At 45.4% G+C, this 22,813-nt stretch overlaps 1 protein-coding gene across 2 annotated transcripts in view; it reads left to right on the top strand.

The window, feature by feature from the left end:
* Window positions 1-22,813, top strand: part of PDE4B (phosphodiesterase 4B) — a 150,258-nt gene that overhangs the window by 9,160 nt on the left and 118,285 nt on the right. The window contains exon 1 of one of the 2 annotated variants that reach the window (XM_085067387.1): window positions 9,084-9,620. The exons of the other annotated variant lie outside the window; for it this stretch is intronic. Coding sequence (XP_084923513.1) covers window positions 9,385-9,620 — 236 coding nt within the window. The 5' untranslated portion in view covers window positions 9,084-9,384. Of the gene's footprint in view, window positions 1-9,083; window positions 9,621-22,813 lie in introns of those variants that run through there. 2 annotated transcript variants of the gene reach the window in all.

Here is a 22,813-nt window from a genome sequence, read left to right as displayed (position 1 = left end):
TGGAAATAGAGTTGATGGAAAAGCTGAATCAGACACGAGTTTGACAGAGTTTTCTGACTAATGATAACTCATCTCCAAGGAAAGAGCAAAGGCTGTTTGTATTCACCTGCAGAACCTGCTGGAGCTCAGCTGATCCAGGACTTTTCATCCCTGAGAGTGTCTGAGGCTGGGATGGGGAGTGAGCTGAGCTTGGAGCTTCCTCCCAACCCAGACTGTTCCATAAATCCAGATTACATTGGTTTTGCTCAGTTTTTGGTGGCTTTGTTCAATGTTGGATTGGTTTTGTTCAGGATTTGGTGGCTTTGTTCAGGATTTGGTTGGCTTTGTTCAGTTTCTGGTTGGTTTTGTTCAGGATTTGGTTAGTTTCATTCAGCTTTTGGTTATATTTGTTCAGGATTTGGTTCGTTCTTTTCTCAGTTTCTGGTTGGCTTTGTTCAATATTGGGTTGTTCAGTGCTTGGTTGTTTCAGTATTTAGTTGGTTTTGCTCAGTTTTGGTCATTTTTTTCAGGATTTGGTTGAGGTTTTTTCAGTTTTTGGTTGGTTTTGTTCGGTTTCTGGTTGGTTTTGTCCAGTATTTAGTTGGTTTTGTTCAGTATTTGGTTGGCTTTGTTCAATATTGGGTTGTCCAGGATTTGGTTGGTTTTGTTCAGTGTTTGGTTGGTTTTTTTCAGTTTCTGGTTGGTTTTGTTCAGTATTTGGTTAGCTTTGTTCAATATTGGGTTGTTCAGTACTTGGTTTCAGTTTTTGGTTGGTTTTGTTCAGGTTTTGGTTATTTTTATTCGGTTTTTGGCTGGTTTTGTTCAGCTTTTGGTTATTTTTCTTCAGTTTTTGGCTGGTTTTGCTCAGTTTTTGGCCTGTCCACCATCAGCTGTCCTCTCCTCCCTCACACTGCCGTAGAGGACAAATCCATGGAGTCCAGCATTGCTTGGCCAGGGATTAGGGATCACACTGAGCTCATTCCATGTCCATCCAACAGCCCCTCTGCCCCTCCTGGCTGCTCTCATCAGGAAAAATGAAACTCCTGCAGTTTATTCCACACAGATTCTCTCATTTCTCCCAGGAACAAGGCATAGGAAGAGAGGAAACATCCTGAAGTTGTGCCAGGGGAGGTTTAGATTGGATATTAGGGACAAAAAAGCCTGGAATGTGGTGTAAAGCATTGGCATAGATGGAGTCAGAGTCCCTGGAGGTGTTCAAACCACATGGATGTGGCACTTAGGGACGTTGGCAGTGGTGACCTCGGAGGTGACACTGCTCCAGGGTTGGACTTGCTGATCCTCAAGGTCTTTTCCACCCTTATTGATTCTGTGATTCCATGATTTTGTGATTTCCCAAGCAAAATTCACCACAACCCACTGATAAATCCCATTTCTAAATACTTGTGGCCAAGTTACTCCCTCAGTTTCCCAAACTCCACCTGGCACAGATGCCTTTGGAGCTTCCCTGCTGTATTCTCAGTTCCTACACCTGGAATATTTCCAGATGCACTTCCTGTGGCAATTCCCTGCTGGAATGTTTTGAACAGAGACCTGGATAACCCTGGCAATGCCACTGGAATGAAGAAGGAGAGGATTGGGAATGGATTATCCTGTGCTGCTGCCTCAGCCACATTCTCACCCCAACTCCAGAGGTTTTTCCCCATCATTGGAGACTCCTTTTCCATTAAAAAATCATGGAATTTGCTCTTGACTGGGACAGAGCACAGCCTGACCCTGTTTTTATTGGCAGTGGCACCGAGCTGCTCTCGAGGATTTTGGCTCTGGATTTATTCCTTTAATTAAGCCATAATGGACAAAGCTTGCTGGGAATTCTGACAGCTGAGCAAATCCTGCTCTTCCCCAGCTCCCAGACGTGAGGCACTGGCAAAGCTGGAGTGATTGGACAGGGAATATTGTAAGTTTTGCCTGGAATTCTTTAGGGAAAAAAAGCTAAAAATCACCTGGTAAACCTGATAATTTTAAGGGGGATTCTGATAAGGGGAAGAAATCAAACTAACTGGAATGCAACTGGAATGATGTTCTGTCCATCAACTGAGAGGCTGGAAAAACAGCAGGGAAATACAAAACCTTGGATTGATGGGGGAATTTTCTGTTCTCAACCATTGTGAGACCAAAAAGAGCAGTTTGTTCGTTCATGAAGATGATTTTAATCCTTTTGTGGGAAGGAAGAGGAGGGTTCTCCAAGGCTAAACATTCCTTTTTGCCCCATTTTGGGGCAGTTTTCCTTGGGAATCCACGGCATGATGCAAAAATAACCCAGAAAAGTTGGTGCCTGAGTTGAATCCATGGGATTATCTGGGAGCACCAAGAATTGACAGAGCAATATTTAGGATTTTTTTCCATATTTGTCATTGTATTATGAACTAATGGAATTGTTTAGGTTGGAAAGTCTTTCTGAGATCACCAGATTCACTCTTTACCCAAGGTCACCACTACCTCATGTCCCCAAGTGCCACATCCACAGGGATTTTAGGAATGGGGACTCAACCCATTGAGTCAACCCATAGTGCTCTAGAGAACTCTGGGCTGGAAAAATCTCCATGAAGGAATTTTCCCTCCTCTCTCTCTGGAGTAACACAAAGCCTTTTCTCATCAGAATATATGAGATTTTCAGCCTTTTTTCCTTTGGCAATTCCCTTCTCAGGAGTCACCCCGGAGGTCTCTCCCTGTGAGGAATAAATTGCATTTATTTGTAATACATCCCAAATATCTTCTCCTGCAATGGCTTTGTGATGGATTAATCTATAGCTCTGAAATGAGGAAATAATCACAATTAATACAGGTTGCTCTGACATATGGGATTACTCACTCTGGATGATATAGAAGGCATTTCAGTGCTCTCTGGGAATAAATCAGGCACAATCCAAGTTGCTAAGCAAATTCCCTTCTTACATCACGCCCTGGTGGCTTATATAATTTTATAATAAAAGTATAAATGATATAAATTTATAATGAATTTATAAATACAAATTGATTCTCAGTTACTAGGAGGGAACAGCATAAATACCTGTAAGAGAAAAAGGCATTTAGTAGCATGCTTGGTAACTGTATTTTTTGGCAGATAAATTGTGTTTCGTGGGGGATTTAATATGGAAAACTTGTGGAATCCTACAGAGAAGCTGCCTTCCCAAAAATTCCAGAGAACCCTAAATCTGTGGGAATGGAGATCCAAACGATAATTTTCAACTATTAAATATAGAACAACCTGATCTCCCAACAGGAATCAGAATAACAGTGGATTGTTGCTAATTTTTTTTATTTTTTTGCCTCTCAAACGTGGGGAATTTGTCATGCAAACCTGTAATTAGTGATGGATTTCTGCTTCCCATGCAGCAGGAGACTTTCAGGGAGGGAGAAGGAAAATCCTTAAAAAAGTCATTTCATGTTTTCTGTCATGGAGCCATCATTTAGCAGCTCAGCCTGGGAGACAGCAGATGCAAAGGCAGGTGGTTTTGGGGTTTTTTTTCCTTAAAAATTAACCAGCTGAGCACCAGGAAACCTTCTGCTTTGGGGCTGGAAAGATTTTCCTGGGATTTGCTCAGCCGTCTGTTAGTAAGAGATTATTATGGGGAAGAGTTGAAGAGTTTTATTGTGCAGAATTCCACACTGGTTTGAGTTGGAATGGAATTTTAAGGATCTTTTAATCCCATCCATGGGCAGGGATAACTTCCAGTATCCCAGCCTGGCCTTGGACACAGCCAGGGATCCAGGAATTCCCATTATCTCTGGCAAACAACACCAGCATCTCCTCACAGATGAAGAATGACACTTCCAGATATTCCTGTGCTGTTCCCTTTTTACCCCTGTTAACCCCTGGGTTTGGTTTGTGTGTTCTGGAAGGAGAGGCTTTGCTTTCCCTCCTGGCAGGGAGATGTGGCTGATCCAGCACAGCTCAAATTCCAGTGATGAATTCCTATTTTCCAGCCTAAATTCCTGGTTTAACCTCCCAGAGTTTGGTGGGATGGTTAAAATGCTGAGCAGAGGTTTAAGCTGAGCTTATCAGCAGGTTTGCTGCTGCTCTGGTGGAGCTGAAGTAAAACTGGGACTAGGATGGAGGGGAATTAATGAAGACTGATCTGTCCCTATGGAATTAGTGGAATTAGTGGCTCTCAGCAGTGGGCTGGGCAAAGGGCATCTCTTGGATGTGATGGAAGGGAAATAAGGGAAAAAAGGAATTCTATCATTTCCTCTCAGTCCTTTCACTGCTCCTCACCTTTCTTCTCCCTTTTTCTCCACTCCTGTTGTGTCTCCAGAGCTGCTCCATCCCAGCAAAGGTTTCAGTTCTGTGCCACAAACTCATCCTTCCCTACAGCTTCCTTGGATCTCTGTGGAATCTTTTCCCGCTTTTCTCTGCCCCCAGCTCTTCCTTCTTTCCCCATCCCTGCCACCTTCCCAGGCACTGCTGGCACAGAAAGCCTTGGCTGCCATTCCTCACCCTGACATTTTCATCCACTCCTAGTTCCACACTACAGCCCCATTCCTTGGCATCTCTTTCCCTGGCTGCTTCCCTTCTCCGCTCGCAGCTCCTTGATGTTTTTCTCGTCTCGCTGCAGACATTTCTCCTTTGTTTGATTCTCTTTCTTCTCCCCTCACATCTCTGCCTGTCTCCCATTGCCTGGCTGGCTCTGATTTATTCCCAGGCTGGCTCATGCTGGCAGTTGCAGCTCCTGCCTCGGGGGCTGAGCTGAGGATCACATCCCTGTCAGTCCTGTGACATTTCCACCGCAGATGTATTCCGTCCTCTGCTGCTGCCTTTGTCACTGAGTTATTTTCCACTACAAATCACTGTTCCCATATTCTCTGCTCTGTCATTTCTCCCCAGTCCCTCTTTTTTCTCTCCAGTCGCTGTGTTGGTTTAGGCCAAGAGAAAGTTGCTTTTTCCTGCCTGAGCTTGGTTTGCTTTTCCCCTTTTCCTGAAAATCTCGTTCTGCCCTTTCACAAACACAGACATTCCCAACTCCTCTGTTCCTTCAAACTCCTCACACGACCCAATTCCAATCTCTCCAGCATGGCCACTCCTGCTCCCACAAATCCTTTTATTTCCTAATGGGAATGTGCTTCAGCTGATCTGCCTGCCTCTCTTCAGGCTCATGTTCCTCTCTCCCAGAGCTAATGGAGCTAATTGGAGTTTCTCTCCTGGAAGTCCATCATGGATCCTTTCCCAACCCATTTGGCAGAAGTCCACGTTGAGAAGGGACAATGCTGTGAAATTCCATAATGTCCTGGCACAATAATGGGTTTTTTCCCTATCAGAAGTGGTCTAATTCTAGTCTAAAAGGGATTTGAAGGGTTTGAACCTTCCCTTGTGCATCCTCAGCTTTAATAAATGGTCTGGAAATGTTCATCTCTCAGACCTTTCCAATCCTGGGCCTGATTTAAGCCAAGGGAACCCTGATGTGTGTGAGGAACCTTCCAGTCCTCCCAGAACTAAGACAGGAACAGCCCCTGTTGCTCCAGGAGCACATGGATATGCCATGGATTAAGATAACAAATTGTTGAACAGCAGCTGAAACACTCAGAGGGGATCTGTGGTTTATAATTTATAATGAATAGTCTTAATTTTCAGATTGTTTGCACGTTTGATAAAGATTTTATTTTTCCTGTGACAGAGGGAATTCTATATCAGCCAGGATTTCTGGAAAGGAGACTTTGTTCTTGATTAAAAATGTGTTTTCCCCTGGGTTTCCTTCCGTGGAAAAAGAAGTCCAAGTACAATCAGCAAAGCACAATCCCTTGAAATAATTTCTCTAATTAACTTGCTGTCAGGTCAGTGGGATCTTTTTGGGATGCCTTTGGGATGGATGGAACAATGCCTGGAGTAACAGATGGGAATTTCTGTTTTTATCTAAATGTGCTCTGAGGAAGAATTGTCCAATTGCTCTGCCTCTGGCTGGAAGTGCTGTGAGAAGTCAACTCAAAGCTTTTCCTTTCCTACTGGAGCATGCAGGACACTTCCCAGTTCCCTTTCCCCTGGGGTTTCAGTCTATCCTGGCTATTAGGACTTGGGAACAGGTAAATAATGGTGCTGCCAAAGGAAAAAGCTGTGTTCTTGTTGCTTAGCAATTGCTCTCAGCTCACTCAAGATCAGGTTTTGATGAGGCGTTGCGGGCTTGGAGATGTTGGTTCCAACCCTATCAGTTATTTTAATCAAATATATTACAACTTCCAGCACTTCCAGAGCCTGCAGGGAGTTGGGAAGCGTGGATGGAATTTCACCAAGTGTACTTAAACTTCTGAAAGTTTCCTTAATTGTCTTTTTTCTTCCAAGTGGTCTCGTTTTCCTGCCAGGCACTTCCCTTTAATCATCTTTTCCGCCTCCTCAACAATCCCTTCATATTTCTGATCCCTTTTCTGATGGAATTGTCACTCAAGGACTGCTGATGGGCTGCAGGCAATAATCGGTGCTGATGGACAAGTTATTGCAGTCCAGGTGTTCCTGGGGTGCTCAGGGAGGAGGGATTTGACCATTTTCATTTGGAAACCTCACCCTGCAGGTCTACAGTTTACTGCCAGTGTCAATCCAGGCATGGGATGAGCAGATGGAAAACAGCCCTGGGAGGAGGATTGGGGTGCTGGTGGGTGAGGCTGGGCTGATTCTGCCCCACTCAGGTGATTCCTCACCTGCAGAGCTCCAGCCCTGGGAACAGCAGCAGGAGGATGTGGAGTTACTGGAGAGATTCCAGAGGAGGCCATGGAGCTGCTGCACGGCTGGAGCCAGGCTGGGAGAGCTGGGGGTGTTCATCTGGAGAGGAGAAGGATCCAGGGAGAGCTCAGAGCTCCTGCCAGGGCCTGAAGGAGCTCCAGGAGAGCTGGAGAGGGACTGGGGACAAGGGATGGAGGGACAGGACACAGGGAATGGCTTTAAGGTGCAGGGGGCTAGATTTAGATGGGATATTGGGAAGGAATTGTTGACTGTGAGGGTGAGGAGAAGCTGGGATGGAATTCCCAGAGAAGCTGTGGCTGCCCCTGGATCCCTGGCAGTGTCCAAGGCCAGGGTGGGTCACCCTGGGACAGTGGAAGGTGTCCCTGCCATGGCAGGGTGGCACTGGATGGCCTTTGAACCCTTCCAATCCCAACCATCCCATGACTCCATGAACCTCCCCAGCAGCTCTGCTGCCCTGGGTGCTCTCTTTGCCATCTCTCGTGTTGCTGGTGGTAACCTCAGCAAACACAGCAGAATTCCTTTCTCAGAACTCCTGCCAGCTTTTTCAGATCCCAAGCTTTCCTGCCAGTTAGCTCCAGTGTCTGCCTCTCACCTCCTCCTGGCTCATCCTGCAGTGAAGCAGCGTCTGGCCAGAATTCCAAGGGTGCAAATCCATGGAAAACATGGAGATGTTGGCTGCAGGAGCCCCTGTGGGTGGAAATCCAGGAGCTGGCAGTGTCGGGGTGGGAGATGGAGCACCAGCAGAGTTCTGCTAGAGCCTTTTCCAGGGAATTGTGTCAGGGAAGTGTGGATCCATTGCCACCAGGGGCAAGAAGGTGTCAGAAAAAGAGCTCTCACCTGCATTCTTCCTCCCCCACCCTCCTTCTCCCTTCTCATCAGCTCCATTTTCTGCCATTTCTTTGCCCATCTGACCACAGCACCTTGGCCATCAGCCATCAGCTGTGGAGCTGATGGTTTATCACTAATTTATGGATGTCCACATGACAGGAAGTTCTTCCTTAATGGACACGTTGAACAGCAGTTCTATTGCTTTTAAAAGGAGATTTCCCTCTGCTCTCCCTGCCCTCTGGAGAGCTTTAGGTAAAGGCGTGGAAATTTCTCTAACACCAGATACATTCTCACAACCTCCCCAATATCCCATTTGAGTTAGAAAGTTCATTTTTATTTCTGTCAAGGATTCCATTTTTTATTTCTGTTAGGAATTCCAGATTTTATTTCTGTTAGGAATTCCAGATTTTATTTCTGTTAGGAATTCCAGATTTTATTTCTGTTAGGAATTCCAGTTTCCAAGCATTGGTGTGGATTTGATTCCCATTTCAGCTCCCAAGCTTCCCTTTGTCTCTCCCTGCCTGTCAGTGCTGTACAGTCACAGATCCCAGCCTGCCACGTCAGAATTCCTAAAGCATCCAATATTCCTGTTCTGCTGCTGCCTGAACCTCTTCTGATTCAATCCCACTGCATTTCCACTGCTCTCAAGTGAGGCTTGGGCAGATCTTGTGGTTTATTTTGGTTTTTAATAGCTGGGAATGGTGACAAGGGCAGGCTGGGTGGGATGGCTGGGAGCTCCTCTGCAGGGAAGTTCTCTGTAGGTGTTTCTATCCAGTGTTTTGGGATATTTGAGGGAAAAACTGCTGGAATGGACAGGGATTTGGTGTGTAATTGATGCCTGCACTGTGCAATCAGAGCACTTTCCCACATGCTCTCCCCGTCTCCTCCTCTTTTAAAAAGATTTCTTATATTTGCTTTTTTGGTCACCTCTATTTGGCCAGTTAAAAAGGTGCTCTGCCACTCCCTCTGGGATTTTTTTTTGTTATTTTTATTATTTCTTTTGGGATTTATATGCTTTTAAACTCAGCATCATGTCTTTAACTTCCCTACCTGAACGTTGCTTTTTATCTTTGCAAGTGTGGAAGTTGTTTCCGTGGTGTTTACATCCAGAGATAAAATCCCTGTGTTTTTTCTGTTCCAAATCCATGGAATTTTGAATCAACTGGAATTAACTCTGCAGGGAGGTGTCCCAGCTCTGCTATCCTTTGATTTGGCAGTGGTTTGACCCTTTGCTCTGCATCCCAGGAGAACAGAACCTGTCCGTGGAGCAGCAATTCCTGCTGCTTTGTTCTGCAGAATAGCACTCCTCGCCTTTGTTTTTATTCCCCGTCAGCCCCTTTCCCCTCCCTCTGCCACCCCTGCAGAGCCGGGGGTCTCTCGGGCCGTGCCGGGCTGTCCGAATTCCCAGGGAATGTCCGAATTCCCAGGGAATGTCCGAATTGCCTGGAATGCCCCCGCTCCCCGCAGGGCAGGACGGAGTCCGACTGGCAGAATAACCCCGAGCCAATGAGCGCGCCTTGGGTGGAGCTAGCGCGGGGCAAAACTAATTCTCAATGAAAGCCTGGGCTGAAAGCCTGAGCGGAGCGGCTCCCGGAGCCGATTGCCCACAGCCCGGCGGTGTTCCGTTCGGAATGCCGGAGCGCAGCGATCGGTGAGGATGAATCTTTCATGAGCGGCCGAACGGGGCCGGCGCGGCACAGCAGCATCTTCCCCGAGCAGCGCGGCTTGGTGACAGCGCTGCCTGCTCCTGGTGACAGCCAGGCTCATCCTCCCTGCTGCTCCAGGCGGGCTTGGCTTCGGAGCAGCCTGGCGAGCATTCCCTGCTGAATTCCCTCCCCGCCATGCGCTCCCGTGGCCACCGCTGAGCGCGGCCAGCTCGCCCAGCCGCAGCGATGACAGCCAGGGAAGCTGCCCGGGAAGTCGCCACCGCCGAGGCCGAGGTTTACATCAGGACTTTCAAAGAGCAGATGCACCTGGAGCTGGAGCTGCCCAAGCTGCCCGGGAACAGACCCACATCGCCAAAGATTTCTCCTCGCAGCTCGCCCAGGAACTCTCCCTGCTTTTTCAGAAAGTTGCTGGTGAATAAAAGCATCCGGCAGCGCCGGCGCTTCACGGTGGCTCACACATGGTAAGGGTTGCCTGGTTTCAACTGGGGTTGAACTGGGGAGAACGAGCCGAGGGTTGTTCTTGCTTTCTCCTGGCCGTGAGCAGAGCAGAGAGGCGGCCGAGGGATGCTCAGTGCAGGGCCTGAGTGTTGTTGTTCCACACAGCCAGAAATGAGAAATGAGAAATGTAGCTCTTCACTGCCGAGAGCCGCGGGTGAGCGCTGGGTGAGCATGGGAACAAAGGCAGCAGCCGGCAACTTTCCCAGGCGTGGTGTGCTGTGGTGTGTTGTGAGAGAGCTCGGGAATTCATTGCACAGCCCCTCAGTGCCTTTCAGAGCCCGGGAATTCATCCCAGGACCTGGGAATTCAGCTCAGAGCCCATCGGTTCGTTTCAGAACCGATGAAATCATTTGAGAACTGATGAAATCATTTGAGAACTGATGAAATCATTTCAGAACTCATGAATTCATTTGAGAGCCCATCAGGTCATTTGAGAGCCCATCAATTAATCTCAGAACCCAGGAATTAGTCTCAGAATCCAGGAACTCATCTTGGAACACATTTCAGGACCCACAAACTCATTTCAGAGCCCGTGAATTCATTTCTGAGCTCTTTAATTAATTTCTGAGCCCAGGAATTTATTTTGGGACCCATGAATTCATTTCAGGACTCGTTTCAGAGCCCATGAATTCGTTTCTGAGCCCATGAATTTGTTTCTGAGCTCTTCATTTCTGAGCCCACGAATTCATTTCAGAACCCAGGAATTGATTTCAGGACTGATTTCAGAGCCCATGAATTCATCTCAGAGCCTTCAGGACACATTTTTTCCTTCATTCTCTCACCACAGGGCGATGCAAGCAGGAGTTCAATCCTGGAAAAGGCTTTAACTCCACCGTGAGGGGCTTTGAGGCAGTTTTTGCTGTTTACAAATCTCCCTCCTTTCTGCCTTTTTTTCCAAGGGAATCCTGGCTGAGATTCTTCTTTTCCCTCCCTACAAATTGCCAACCCCAAATGGTCCATTTGTTAGCAATCCCAGCTGACTGGGGCTGCCTGTCAGTGTCACTTATCCTGCTTAAACCACAAACACCATCAGAATATAAAACCCAGGAAAATCCCTGAGCATCTCACTAGTTCATTTCCTAAATTTCCTCTGGATGTGCCTTGCACAATCCACCTTTTAAATCCCAAAAGTCTCCTTAAATATGTACCAGCTGAGTGTGGGAACTGAACCTGAAAACTTTGAGTAATGTGAATTTTTTTAAACCCTCATCTCCCAGCCATATATCTACTTTCCCATTCCCTCAGAATTCGGGAATCCTGCAGATGTCCTGCTTTTCTTTTTTAATTTAAATCCAAGCAACAACAACAACCTCAAGCTGGTTACGAGCTGCAGCAGCTCCAGAGTGTTCTTCAGGATTTTAATTGCTTGGAGTCGTTGGTGTTTAGGGTTATTCACATTAATTCCCTGGAACATCTGTCATGGAGCTCATCTGATCCCACCAGCCTGTCCAGGGAAATGAGGAAAGGATGGTCCAGCTGGGAATTAGGGGAGCAGGATGTGGCCAGACTCAGCACTGGATTGTTTGGTGAAAAAAAAGAATTAAAATGTTTATCTGGAGATGGAATTGGACTCAACCTGTACACGGGGTGGGATCTCTCTAAATGGAAAAAGGGAAGGTTTTCAACTCAGTTTTGGAAAGTTTTTAATGTCAGGTGCCAGGCCAGGGAATTCATCCACGTTGGATTTTATGGAATCTAGAACTTTCCCAGCCTCCTTACCAGGGAGCTTTGGGGTGGTAAATCAGCATTTCTCACCACACCAATGCTGTTGTTGGAGGAATCTTCTCCTTTTCCCTATTTTCAGTTTTCTGCCTTCCTCATTCCTCTTTCCCTTTGAACCACTTGCCTTTCCCAGGCATTTCCCTGTTTTTATGACTGAATCTATGGCAGCTTCTCTCTCCTGCTGGGGCTGACGGAATCTGTGTCACCACAGGCTGCTCCCAGATCCACTCAGCAGATCTTTCCAGAAAAAAAAAATAAAATAAAGCAAATTCTGAGATGGTTTTAAACCCCTAAAGCCATGATTCAAGTTCTCCCATCCTCCAAATGATTCTTTTCCTCTGGGAAAAGCAGTTCCCACTGGCCACGATCCACTTGTCACCACCAAACCTCAGTCAGGTCCAAATGCCTCATTCCCATAAAACAACACCACAAAACCTCTGGAGGTTTTAGAAAAATCTTGGGGATTTTTCCTCCACCTCAATCCTCCAGTCTCATTCCTGTCAGTTTTCATCTCTCATTTCTCAGAGATCCTGGAATTCCATATGTTCCTTGGACAATTCTCCTCATATCCCTCGGTGTGTTTTGTGGGGTTTTGTGGGGAAAAGAGCAGGCAGGAGCCATGGAAATGAGTCAGTTTTGCCTCAGAGATCCTGGAATTCCATATGCTCCTTCCTTTGATAATTCCCCTCAAATCCCTCAGTGCATTTTGGGGAGTTTTGTGGGAAAAAGAACAGGCAGAAGCCATGGAGATTCTGGCCATGGAGAGTTTCCTTTGGAGTGACTGGAGAGGGAACAGCATCTCCTGAAGATGCTCCTCAGCTTTTTCCTCTCCCAGCCAAATCCCAGGATATTCCCATTCTCCATCCCACAATCTCCTCTCCCAGCCAAATCCCAGCATATTCCCATTCTCCATCCCACAATCTCCTCTCCATCACCCCATCCACATCTTGAGGATTCTAAAGGAATAGTTTAAAAAATATCTTTATTTTTACACCTCTTCCATCTTATTTTGGCCAAGGAATAACTGTTAATATTAGAATTACACCCCTAGCAATGTCCTTCCCAGCAATGTCTTGGAAGATCCCAAAATTCAGTGTTTTCCAAATGCTCTCTGCAGTTTATTATACAGGTTTCTTCATTTTGCTTTATTATCCTCAAAATTATAAATATTTTCTCAAGGCCAGGCTGGACAGGGCTTGGAGCAGCCTGGGATAGTGGGAGGTGTCCCTGCCATGGGAATGGGATGAGTTTAAGGATCTCTTTCAACCCAAACCATCCTGGAATTCTGGGAATATTCCTCCAACCTAAATAATTTTTTCAGTTTTTAATTTACAGCCAGCCCATGCTGAGCTTTTAAAGAAGGGATTCCTACAATATGATGTTGATTGTCTTCTCTTAATTAAGACTTTTGTGGGATTTTCCCCAAATTAATTCACGTTTCGCTTCATTAATTTAATAATTACCTGTTCCGTTGTTGACGAAGAAAATACAGGACAGAACAGAAATGAAATAATAGGAAATTTTGCTCTGCTTTTTCTCTTGGTTATCCCCCAAGCAGCTAAAACACAGACAGCAATTTGCTTTTTAAAATACGGTATCAAATATAGTTTTATTTTATATCCATAATTTTGTTGAAAACATGCTCTGTTTTCATGGCACAACAATCTCCCGTGGTGGAATTCAGGAAGTTAAATAAAATGGAACAATCCAGTTGAGGTTTTTCCAAGCCTGGTGAGTAACGACCGAGCTGCTGAATTCCTGGAAGCTGCAAAATTTAATGGCGGCAAATGGAAATTCTCAAATTAGCCTGTCGGGTTTGGTTTTATGGAACCAACTATGGAGGAGTTTAATGGAATGGCGCTTCAGGAAGATGGCATTTTGGAGAATATCTGCTTGGGATTGCTGAGGAAGAGCAGGACTTGCTGAGATCTGTGGATTTCTCTGGTGGTTTGGTGGTGGTGGAGGAGCTCAGGTGCTCCTGGTGGGTTTTGGGACACCACATGTGTGTCCTGCTCTGTGCTGGCATCCCAAGATCCCAAACTGGAATTGGAATTGGAAATCCCTGGCCACCTTCCCCCAGGATTTGGCCTGGAGGAGCTGATTTCTGGTTTGAGTGTCTCTCCCTGGTGCTGGGTGATGCTTCTCCACCCATCTCAGAGGTCTTTCCCGACCTCAGTGATCCTGGGATTCCTCAGGATGAGCCATTTCCATATTTAGCAGGATGCATTGCCATATCCCAGTGTTGGAAACACCCTTGTCTGTGCTTGCATGAGCTGCTCTGCTTGTGTTTCTCACCCTCTGTTGATGTGATTTCAAGCTTCTTTTCCCAGTTTGGAGAAAACCAGGATGCTTCTCCTGCTTCCTACAGTTTCTCTCGCAGGCTGGGGCTGGGATTGGGCACAGTGTGTTGCTCAGTTCTCCACTGAAAGTTCCAGGAGAAACAAACTGAAGGGAGTAGGGAGAAAGATGGGGGGGAAAGCAGAAGGTTCCTCTCTTTTTCTCAGCTGAGTATGTTCTCCCATCTGTCTCCATCTCCGAGGAGAATTCCTTGCAGGAGGGGTTGCAGAGGACGTGGAGGTGAGGAGGAGACAGAAAAAGCCCACACAACTAACAGCCCCAGCTGTGCCATCCCTGCATCTGCTCTCTCCTGGGAAATTGGCTCCCAGCCCTGGCTGAACCCATGGAAAACAGAAAGGAGCAACTTCCTTCGTCCCCCGGCTGCATATGTGGGACAAGATGGTGTTCAAGTAGTGCCCAGCTGTTCCCAACAGATCCTGCCATTAATGAGGGTTGGAGTTTGATGGATTCAGGCATTTCCTGGGAAGGGGAGACAGGAAGGGAGCAAATTCCTGCTCAGAGAAATTATTTCTGGAGGTTTTAATACCTTTAAATCAGTCTTTAAATGTTTGCAGTGTCCTGATCCCTGAGGAACAGTGATTCCCAGGGGATCTGAGATGGCTGAGGCAAAATCCATGCCCTCCAACCCTCACCCATGGCCTTAACTGAGACAGAATTTTCTGTGGCAGCAATGGTTTCTCGGGAGGTTTTCCTGTTGCAGTTGGCTTTGCTGGAGGTGTTGCTGTGTGAAGCTGCCGTGGTGGCAGCACCCACACGTTTGGGCTGAGTGTTTTTGGGATGCACACTTGGCTTCTCCCGGCTCTGCTCGCTTGCCAGGACAGACTGTGGCAGACACACTGCTGCTTTATCATAATTTATGCACTGTGGGTTGGCTTCACTGCAGAGCTCGACATTCCCTGATCCTTTTTTGGTTTTATTTTTATGTCTCTCTCAGCTTTTCGATTCTGAGTGATCCCAGTGTTTTGCTTGGGTTGTTTGGTGTCGCCTCGTGGGTTCCACAGGGATTGTGGAGTCATAAAACCAGGAAGGTTTGGGATGGGAGTGACCTTAAAAATCATCCCAGACACCTCCCACCGTCCCAGGCTGCTCCAAGCCCTGTCTCCACCACAGCCATGAGCAGCCTGTTCCCATGGATCACAGCCCTTTCCATGAAAAAATCACCCTGAAATCCAATGTAGACATCCCCTGCTGCAATTTGGGACCATTCCCTCTGCTGCTGTTCCCTGGAGCACAGCCTGACCCCTCTGGCTGTCCCCTCCTGTCAGCAGAGCCACAAGGTCCCCCTGATCCTCCTTTCCTCCTCCTTCCTTTTCCTAGGATTTTCTGTATTCTCTTGAAGTGTTTTGTGCTGCAGCTCCATCTCCAGAAAGCTTTAATGAGCCCTGCAGGTAATACCTGCAGAATGATGGACAAACTCATTAGGTGAAAGTTTCCTTCCATAGCAATAACAGAAAATTAGCTTTTCCATGGTACTGGATTCATTATTCCTGAGCTAATTGGAGAACCTGTGCTGAACCTCGTGTGTTTTGGAGCTCAATCCACAAAAATGAGGTTTAAGGGAACTCAGCAACGCTCACAGATATCCAGGCCTTGTAGGTTCAAGGCTGTTTTCAGATTTCTGTCTCTTAAAACATCATAGAAAGTCAAATTTTGCATTATTGATTAGAGTTAATGCTCCAATCCTTGGGAACATGGACAGCACTCCCAGGACATGGAATTCTTGGGGACCAGGAGTTGGACTGATGATCCTTGTGGGTTCCTTCCAGCTCAGGATATCCTGTGATTTTCTCCTGCTTGGATAAACAATCCTCTTGCTTATCTAGGGATTATTTTATTCTGTATTTTTTCCAAGGAGAATGGAAAAAGAATGGAGAAGTTTCAGATGCGACATGTGGGAATTTAGGAAGGGATTGACAAGGAGCACGGGACAAGGCAAAGGAAGAAAGGGAGAAGGGCAAGTTAATCCAGGTCCTGATGCTCTTCATACATCCTAAAACTTTGGGAAAACAAGCAAAATTCACAGCAGGAGAAACTTGTGTTGCTCATCCTGCTTTATCTTCAAAGCCTGGCGTTTTATCCTGGAGCTGCTGGTGAATATTGGAGTGCTGGACAGCGTTTTGTATTTGAGTGTTTTTCCAGTGCTTGACTTAAGGGGGAAAGTTTTGAACACAAATGGTGATTGTAGGCCTGGGATCACGATAAATTAATGCTGGTGAGATCAGAGTATCCGGCTGCTTTCCAAAGCTCTCTCCTGTCCTTAGGGAATGTGTCCTTTTAAATCTGAATTGTCAGCCTGGCTCCTCTGACAAGCTGTTCTGTGGAGCTGCAGGAGGACAAATGCTGTCCCCACTATGGACTGAGCTGCTTCCAGCTGCTGCTGGCCTTGCTGTTCCCCTTTTCCAGGAGTTCCCTGCTGGATTAAACCCCTGGATCCATTTGTAAAAACACTTGTGGAGAGGTCACAGTGTGCTCATAAATTATGACTTCGGGTTTGATACCATTTGGTATCAATTTCATCTAGAGCCTCCCTCAGCTCCACGGGAGATTGATAAAAGCAGCAAATGGATTTCTGAGGCAGAGCCAGGGACAGCATTTATGGATTTGGTTTTCCTCTCAAAGACAGCTGGGAACAAAGGAGAAATTATGTCCTCACCGCAAAAAAAATCCCAAAAACCTCAGACAACTCCCTTGTCATGTAAATGGTACTTGGAAGAGAAATACCCATCAATATTGAGAGGAATATGTGAGGAGCAGTTCTGCTGTGTCAGGAGATCTCTTCACCATCCTGGTGGCTCTGAGATCCAGGTGATCCCAGTGGGAGAATGGTGAAAAAAGAACAAGAGGGATGGCATGGGATAATGGGATGGGATGGGATGGGATGGGATGGGATGGGATGGGATGGGATGGGATGGGATAATGGGATGGATGAGGAGACACTGGAAGATGCCCATGGAATGAGAAGCTGGAGCAATGAGCAGCCCCACTTGGTACAAACCTGATCTCCAGAGCACAATGCCTTGGCAAGCTCCAAGGCTGACATCCAGACTCAGCTGCTGCCGTTTTTTCCAGCTTTATCTTCCCAACAAACACAAGGTTGTTTTCTCCCACTCTGCCTCCAGCAACACCACCTTCCTGAATCACCCAGAGCTCAGGCTTCACTCGGCTTTTCCGAGCAGAGATTGATGAAAATCTGCTCTGCTGCACTTGAAAGCTGCCTCCAGAAGGAAGGAGAAAAATCCTGAAATGTCAGCCTTTGCTATTTTTACAGCCTTTCCCAGGAAGCAGCTCTGGCTTTGCCGTCTGCATCCTCAATTGGGATCCGCCGGAGCCGATTATCCCTGTTTGTCTGGGACTTGTCAGTTGTTGTTTTACAGGGAAAAAAGCTGTTGTAGCAACTTGTAACTGCCTTCAGTTGGTCAGCCCGGGGTGAACGGAATGGGAATAATCCTCAGCCGTGCTTGGAATGCATCAGGAGGCTTTGGTTTGGGATTTGGTGGGTTTGAATTCCCGAAATCCCAGGATGCTGGAATGGTTTGTGTTAGGAGGGATCTTCAAGCTCATCCCATTCCATGGGCAGGAACACCTTCCAGTATCCCAGGCTGCCCATCTAGCCTATCCTTGAACAATTCCATGGGGAATCCTCACCCCTGGGACTCCTCGAGGACTCTGCTCCACAACAACCAGGTCTCCAAGGCAGGTTGGGGAAAAAACATCAGGGCTCTGTGGGATGGAAATCTCCACGGAGAGGTTGTTTTCTGGTCTTTGTTTGTGTTGTTGGGAACTCACAGATTCCCCACTAACAGCCTTTGGCAGGACCCTGCCAGCCTTTGTAGGGAATTCGCTAGGAATCGCCTCCAGCAGGGCTGGAGAAATGGGTTTGGGTTTAATGGTGGGCTCAGAGGAGCTCAGATTCATTACAAGGACTTAAATTGGTGTTAATCACTAAGCAACATCTGAAAAATACTGTGAATTAAGCTCATGGATCCATTGTGTAATAATAGATATGGGAAAAATTAGGAATTCTCCCTGTGGGGAGACAATTGGATTTCTCTGAGTATTTCTGTCGATCCTGATCTGAATCACTCACTCAGCATCACCTCTGTCACTGGACATCATTCACACTCAAATATCAGCTTTTTTCCGCATTTTGCTGTTAATTAACTCATTTTCCCTTATTATTTAAATCCCAAAAGAGCAATTAAATGAAAAACCAGAATTTGCTTCGGTGCTGGAGGGGTGGGAGAGGAACATTGACAGTGGGGGTTGATCTTTGAGGTCTTTTCCAACATTTATGGTTCTGGGATTTTAAGGAGCAGGGAATCATCAAGCACAATAATTAGAGTTGCCTTATTAATGGTGTAAATAATAGGGATGGAAGGAAGCTCAGAAATATTTGGGGTTGACATTAGAAATACTCATTTAGAGCTGTGTGTGTGACAACAGGAGGGAAACATCCCCAGATCTTCAAGAGTTGGAATTTATGAGTCCAAATTTGCCAAACCAGTGACTGGACAGTCAAAGCTGGTGTCAGCTGGGCCTCCAAACTGGGGACAAATGGAGGGATCAAGCTGAAATTCAAGTCTCAGGCGTTTTGTTGTCTGCTGGTTGGGTTTTTGTATTAATTTAGTGTTTCCCACTGTATTTTATTGTCAAAAATCAAATTTGCAAGTAGTTCAGGACGAAGTGCTCTCCTAAGCCAGGTCTTACTTCTGATTTCTCTTAATGAAGGCAAAGAGAAAGAAATTGGAATAGTTTCAAGGCTTCAAGGCAAACATTTCCTGTGCAGTCAACACCACAGGTTGGTTCATTCAGGTTATCCCAGAGTGGGAAGTGATTCCCTGGGGAAGGAGCAATTTGGGAATGAGTGGCAGCAGCCATTGTCACATGCCAGTCCCCTCCTCTGGCACGGGAGAAGTGACACAAAGTGGCAGTGGCATGGCCCGAGGCACATCAGCCCCTGTCGCACGGATGTGATTTTGCAGAGATAACAAGCTGAGCTGCAGTTGTGCTTTCGCTCCCGTTCGTGGCTCAAGGAAAGGGAAGAGAAGAAAGCAAAACAGATTATTAAATGTGCCTTTTAGCCCGGGAGCACTCCAGGCAAATGCTGGGATGCCTTAAGGAATCTTTGGAGGGAAAATATGCAGTGTTTAGAGAGAAAAGTAGAATATTTAATGGGGTTTTGTTCGGTTGGAAACAACTGGGGGCTTGGGGAGAGCGTTTGGCTAAATAGCTAATGAATAATTCAGGGTCACTAATTTAGGAACTCTGTCATATGGATTAAAACCCAGCGGTTTTGGCTGTAAACAAAGAGAATAAACACCCAGCGTTTAGCTAAACAACAAATTCAGGGGCTGCTGGGGAGGGAAGGGAGCCTTTGAAGGGCACCAGCTCTTGGCTGAAAGAAGGACAATTGAATTGTCATCGATTTTTTTAGTAGTCAATATGAAAATCTCCCCCCAGAAGCTGTAATTCTAATTCCACAATATTATATTCCCAAACCACTGGGACTGATGAGAAAAGTTTGGATCCAGGGGGACTTGAGGAGCTTCTGTGCCACGGAATGGTTTTGTTGAACCAAATATCTGAAATATCAGACATTTCTGCTGCATTTCGGATGTTGTCCCTCTGATACAGAGCTGCAAAACAAAGGGACAATGTGTCCCTGGGGAGCTGCAGCCTTAATTAACAAGCCTTAACAAACACAATTACCACAGATAAAGGTTCAAAAGAGATAGGAGAGACAAAAGCAAATCTCAAAGAGGGACAAGAATTCCGGCAGGGATGTTCCTGTTCAATCCTGACACGGCTCCAGATGCTTTTCCCAGCTCCAGGTGCCCTAATTTCATCCTGGAGCTCTTGATCTGCACTTGCAGAATCTGAAATGCTGCATTTCAAAGGGAAAGGAAGAGAATTCCTGAGACTTCAAGAGCAGAGGATTGGAACATATGTCACCTTTCCAGGCAGACACCTCTGGGAGGCATTTGGGATTTACAGGAATGCAGAAATCTTCAGAGAATGTTTATTGCAATTGGAAATAACCCTTTATTTCCCATTTCTGTGTGATCCCAGAGTAGGGAATTTACTGATATTCCCATTGGACAAATAACCCTTTATTTCCCATTTCTGTGTGATCCAAGTATAGGGAATTTCCTGATGTTCCCATTGACCAATAACCCTTTTATTTCCCATTTTGGTGCAATTGCAATATAGGGAATTTCCTGATGTTCCTATTGGACAAATAACCCTTTATTTCCCATTTCTGTGTGATCCCAGAGTAGGGAATTTCCTGATATTTCCATTGACCAATAACCCTTTATTTCCCATTTTGGTGCAATTGCAATATAGGGAATTTCCTGATGTTCCTATTGGACAAATAACCCTTTATTTCCCATTTCTGTGTGATCCCAGTGTAGGGAATTTATCATCTGATATTCCCATTGACCAATAAGCCTTTAGTTCTCATTTTGGTGCAATTGCAATATAGGGAATTTCCTGATGTTCCCATTGACCAATAACCCTTTATTTCCCATTTCTGTGTGATCCCAGAGTAGGGAATTTCCTGATGTTCCCATTGACCAATAACCCTTTTATTTCCCACTCTGGTGTGATTCCAGTGTAGGGAATTTCCTGATATTCCCATTGACCAATAACCCTTTTATTTCCCATTTTGGTGTGATGCCAGTATAGGGAATTGCCTGATATGTCCATTGACCAATAACCATTTATTTCCCATTTTGGTACAATTCCAGTATAGGGAATTTCCTGATGTTCCCATTTGACATCAAGGCCCTGGGTTGGGAATCCTGTAGCTTGTAAGAGTTACATTGATGCTCCTACTCCCAAAATCCCAGGGAATTTTACATGAGAAAAAAACCAAACCAAAACAATGATCAGTCAGAGTTTCAGAGCTGTCCCTTCAGTGGCATTTTTTGGGGACACACTTCTCCTTCAAATCCCTTTTTCCTTGATTTTTGCTGCTCCAGTGGTGAGTTTGAGGTATAATTTTATTCATTTGTTTTGTTATAAGAGGCAGCAGGGATGTGTTTGGGATTTTATGAGGATTTGCACTTCCATGAGGCTTTCCTTTGGATCTGTTGGGTTTTTTATGAGGATCTGCTGGGGTTTTTTTATGAGAATCTGCTTTTCCATGGGGCTTTCCTTTGGATTTGTTGGGTTTCTATGAGGATCTTTTGGGGTTTTTATGAGGATCTGCTGGGTTTTTAATGAGGATCTGTTGGGTTTTTTATGAGGATCTGTTGGGATTTTTCATGAGGATTAGCTTTCCCTTGGGGCTTTTCTTTGAATCTCTTGGGTTTTTTATGAGGATCTGCTTTTTCGTGGGATCTGTTGGATTTTTTTTAGGATCTGCTCTTCCATGGGGCTTTCCTTTGGGTCTGGGGAGGATTTTTTGGTGCTGGAGAATCAATCTCAGCCGCTCCACGCTCAGAATTCAATCGATGTGAGAACTGGGACTGCTTCTGTCACCAATAATTCCTGCCCTGAGCGGGATATTAAAGAGGACAAATGAATTCCAAACAAAACCACCACCAACCCCACGGTTTTATTTGACTTCCTTGATGTTAAATTCATCGTTGACAGAGATCCTTCGGGTAGATTGGTTTGGGGTTTTACTTTAAATTAAGCTTTTGTGGCTTTGCTTTGCTTTGCATGCAGGGAAGATCTGCCCAATTTTGAAAAGGTCACCACTGTTAATCATTGCAGGAAGGCAAGAAAATACTCCAGTAATGACTCAACTAAAAAAAATAACCAAGATTCAAAGCTTCTTAGTGCTTAATAAGCGTGATCTTGATTAATTCATGGGGTTTTGTGTTAGAAAGGTTCAATTATCTAGCTGAAAAATATAATTTTTTTTTGGGGGGGGGGTTAGTTGTTTGGTTTTGGGGTTTTTGGCTCAGTGCCACAATTAAAAAATTGGAAATTGGTAAGTGCAGACCAGAATAAGGAATAACAGGTAGCTGATGCAGCCATTCCTGCTCTGGAATTGTCACAAATTTATTTTCCAGGAGATCATTTGGGGATGGAAAGATTGTCCCAGGTCTCATAGGAACGAGATGCTGTTTGCATTGTCAGGCTGCTTTGTTTGTCACCATTTTTAGTCATCCTTCCAGCACTGCAAAGTGATTTTTGAAACTCATCCATCAGATTGCCATACAGCCTGAAATTTATGTTAAATAGGATGTTTGGATGGAATACAAGCAAAGAATTGATCATTTTGGAAGGAACTCAGAGTTCCTTGTTCTTCTTTTCCTTCCCCTCACCCCTCTTTGTGATTCCTGGCTAAATACTGAAGGATTTATCATCATAATATTCATTTATTGTGTTTTTTTAATATCCAGCCTGTGTTTAAATGCATTTTTTATACACCAAATTATCAGGGCTATTCATATTTAGTAAATATCGTGGTCTAGAAGTTTTTTCTAATAATCCACACTTCTATTCTGCATTTCAATTCCATTATTCCTGGTAATACTTTTATCTTTTACCACTCTAATATGATTTTTTGCTCTTTGCATTAATACCTGCAAACAAACGTTGACAATCAGCATAACTATTTTAGCTAAAAGAGGGCTGTTTTCTTATCTTAATCCTTCCCCATTCTAATCCCACGGGCTTTTTCTGCTGCTTTTTCATTTCCTTCCAAGCCCATCTGCTTTCTCACCCACATTTCAGGTGTGAGCATCGAGTTTCCACGCCTGGAGTATCCCCACTGTGCTAATTTTTCCTGATAAACAAGGGAATTTTGAATGCTTCAGACACATGATCCGAAGAATCCAATTTCATCCGAGTGTCCTGCTGCTTTTGCATCTCCCTCTAATGCATTTTCCTGCAGACAACTTGTTTAGCTGAGGGTTTAATCAGCTGTAACATCTATTTTTGGTCCTGCTTTCACCAAGCCTCGTAGGGAGTGGATGAATTTACACCCGAGCTGAGGTGAAAAATTCCACATTTCTAATCTTGTGCTTAGTTTTCAGAACCAGGGTGGCGCATCTTGTTATTTTTCAATATTTCTGAGGGGCTGGCTGGAGCTCTGACAGCATTTCCCCTGGTTGCTCTG

This window comes from Lichenostomus cassidix, chromosome 8, assembly GCF_008360975.1.
Source record: "Lichenostomus cassidix isolate B80296 chromosome 8, HeHo_3.0, whole genome shotgun sequence".
NCBI classification, from domain to species: Eukaryota; Metazoa; Chordata; class Aves; order Passeriformes; family Meliphagidae; genus Lichenostomus; species Lichenostomus cassidix.
The sequence above is the reverse complement of the archived record's forward strand: the minus strand, read 5'-3'. Positions and strand labels throughout refer to the sequence as shown.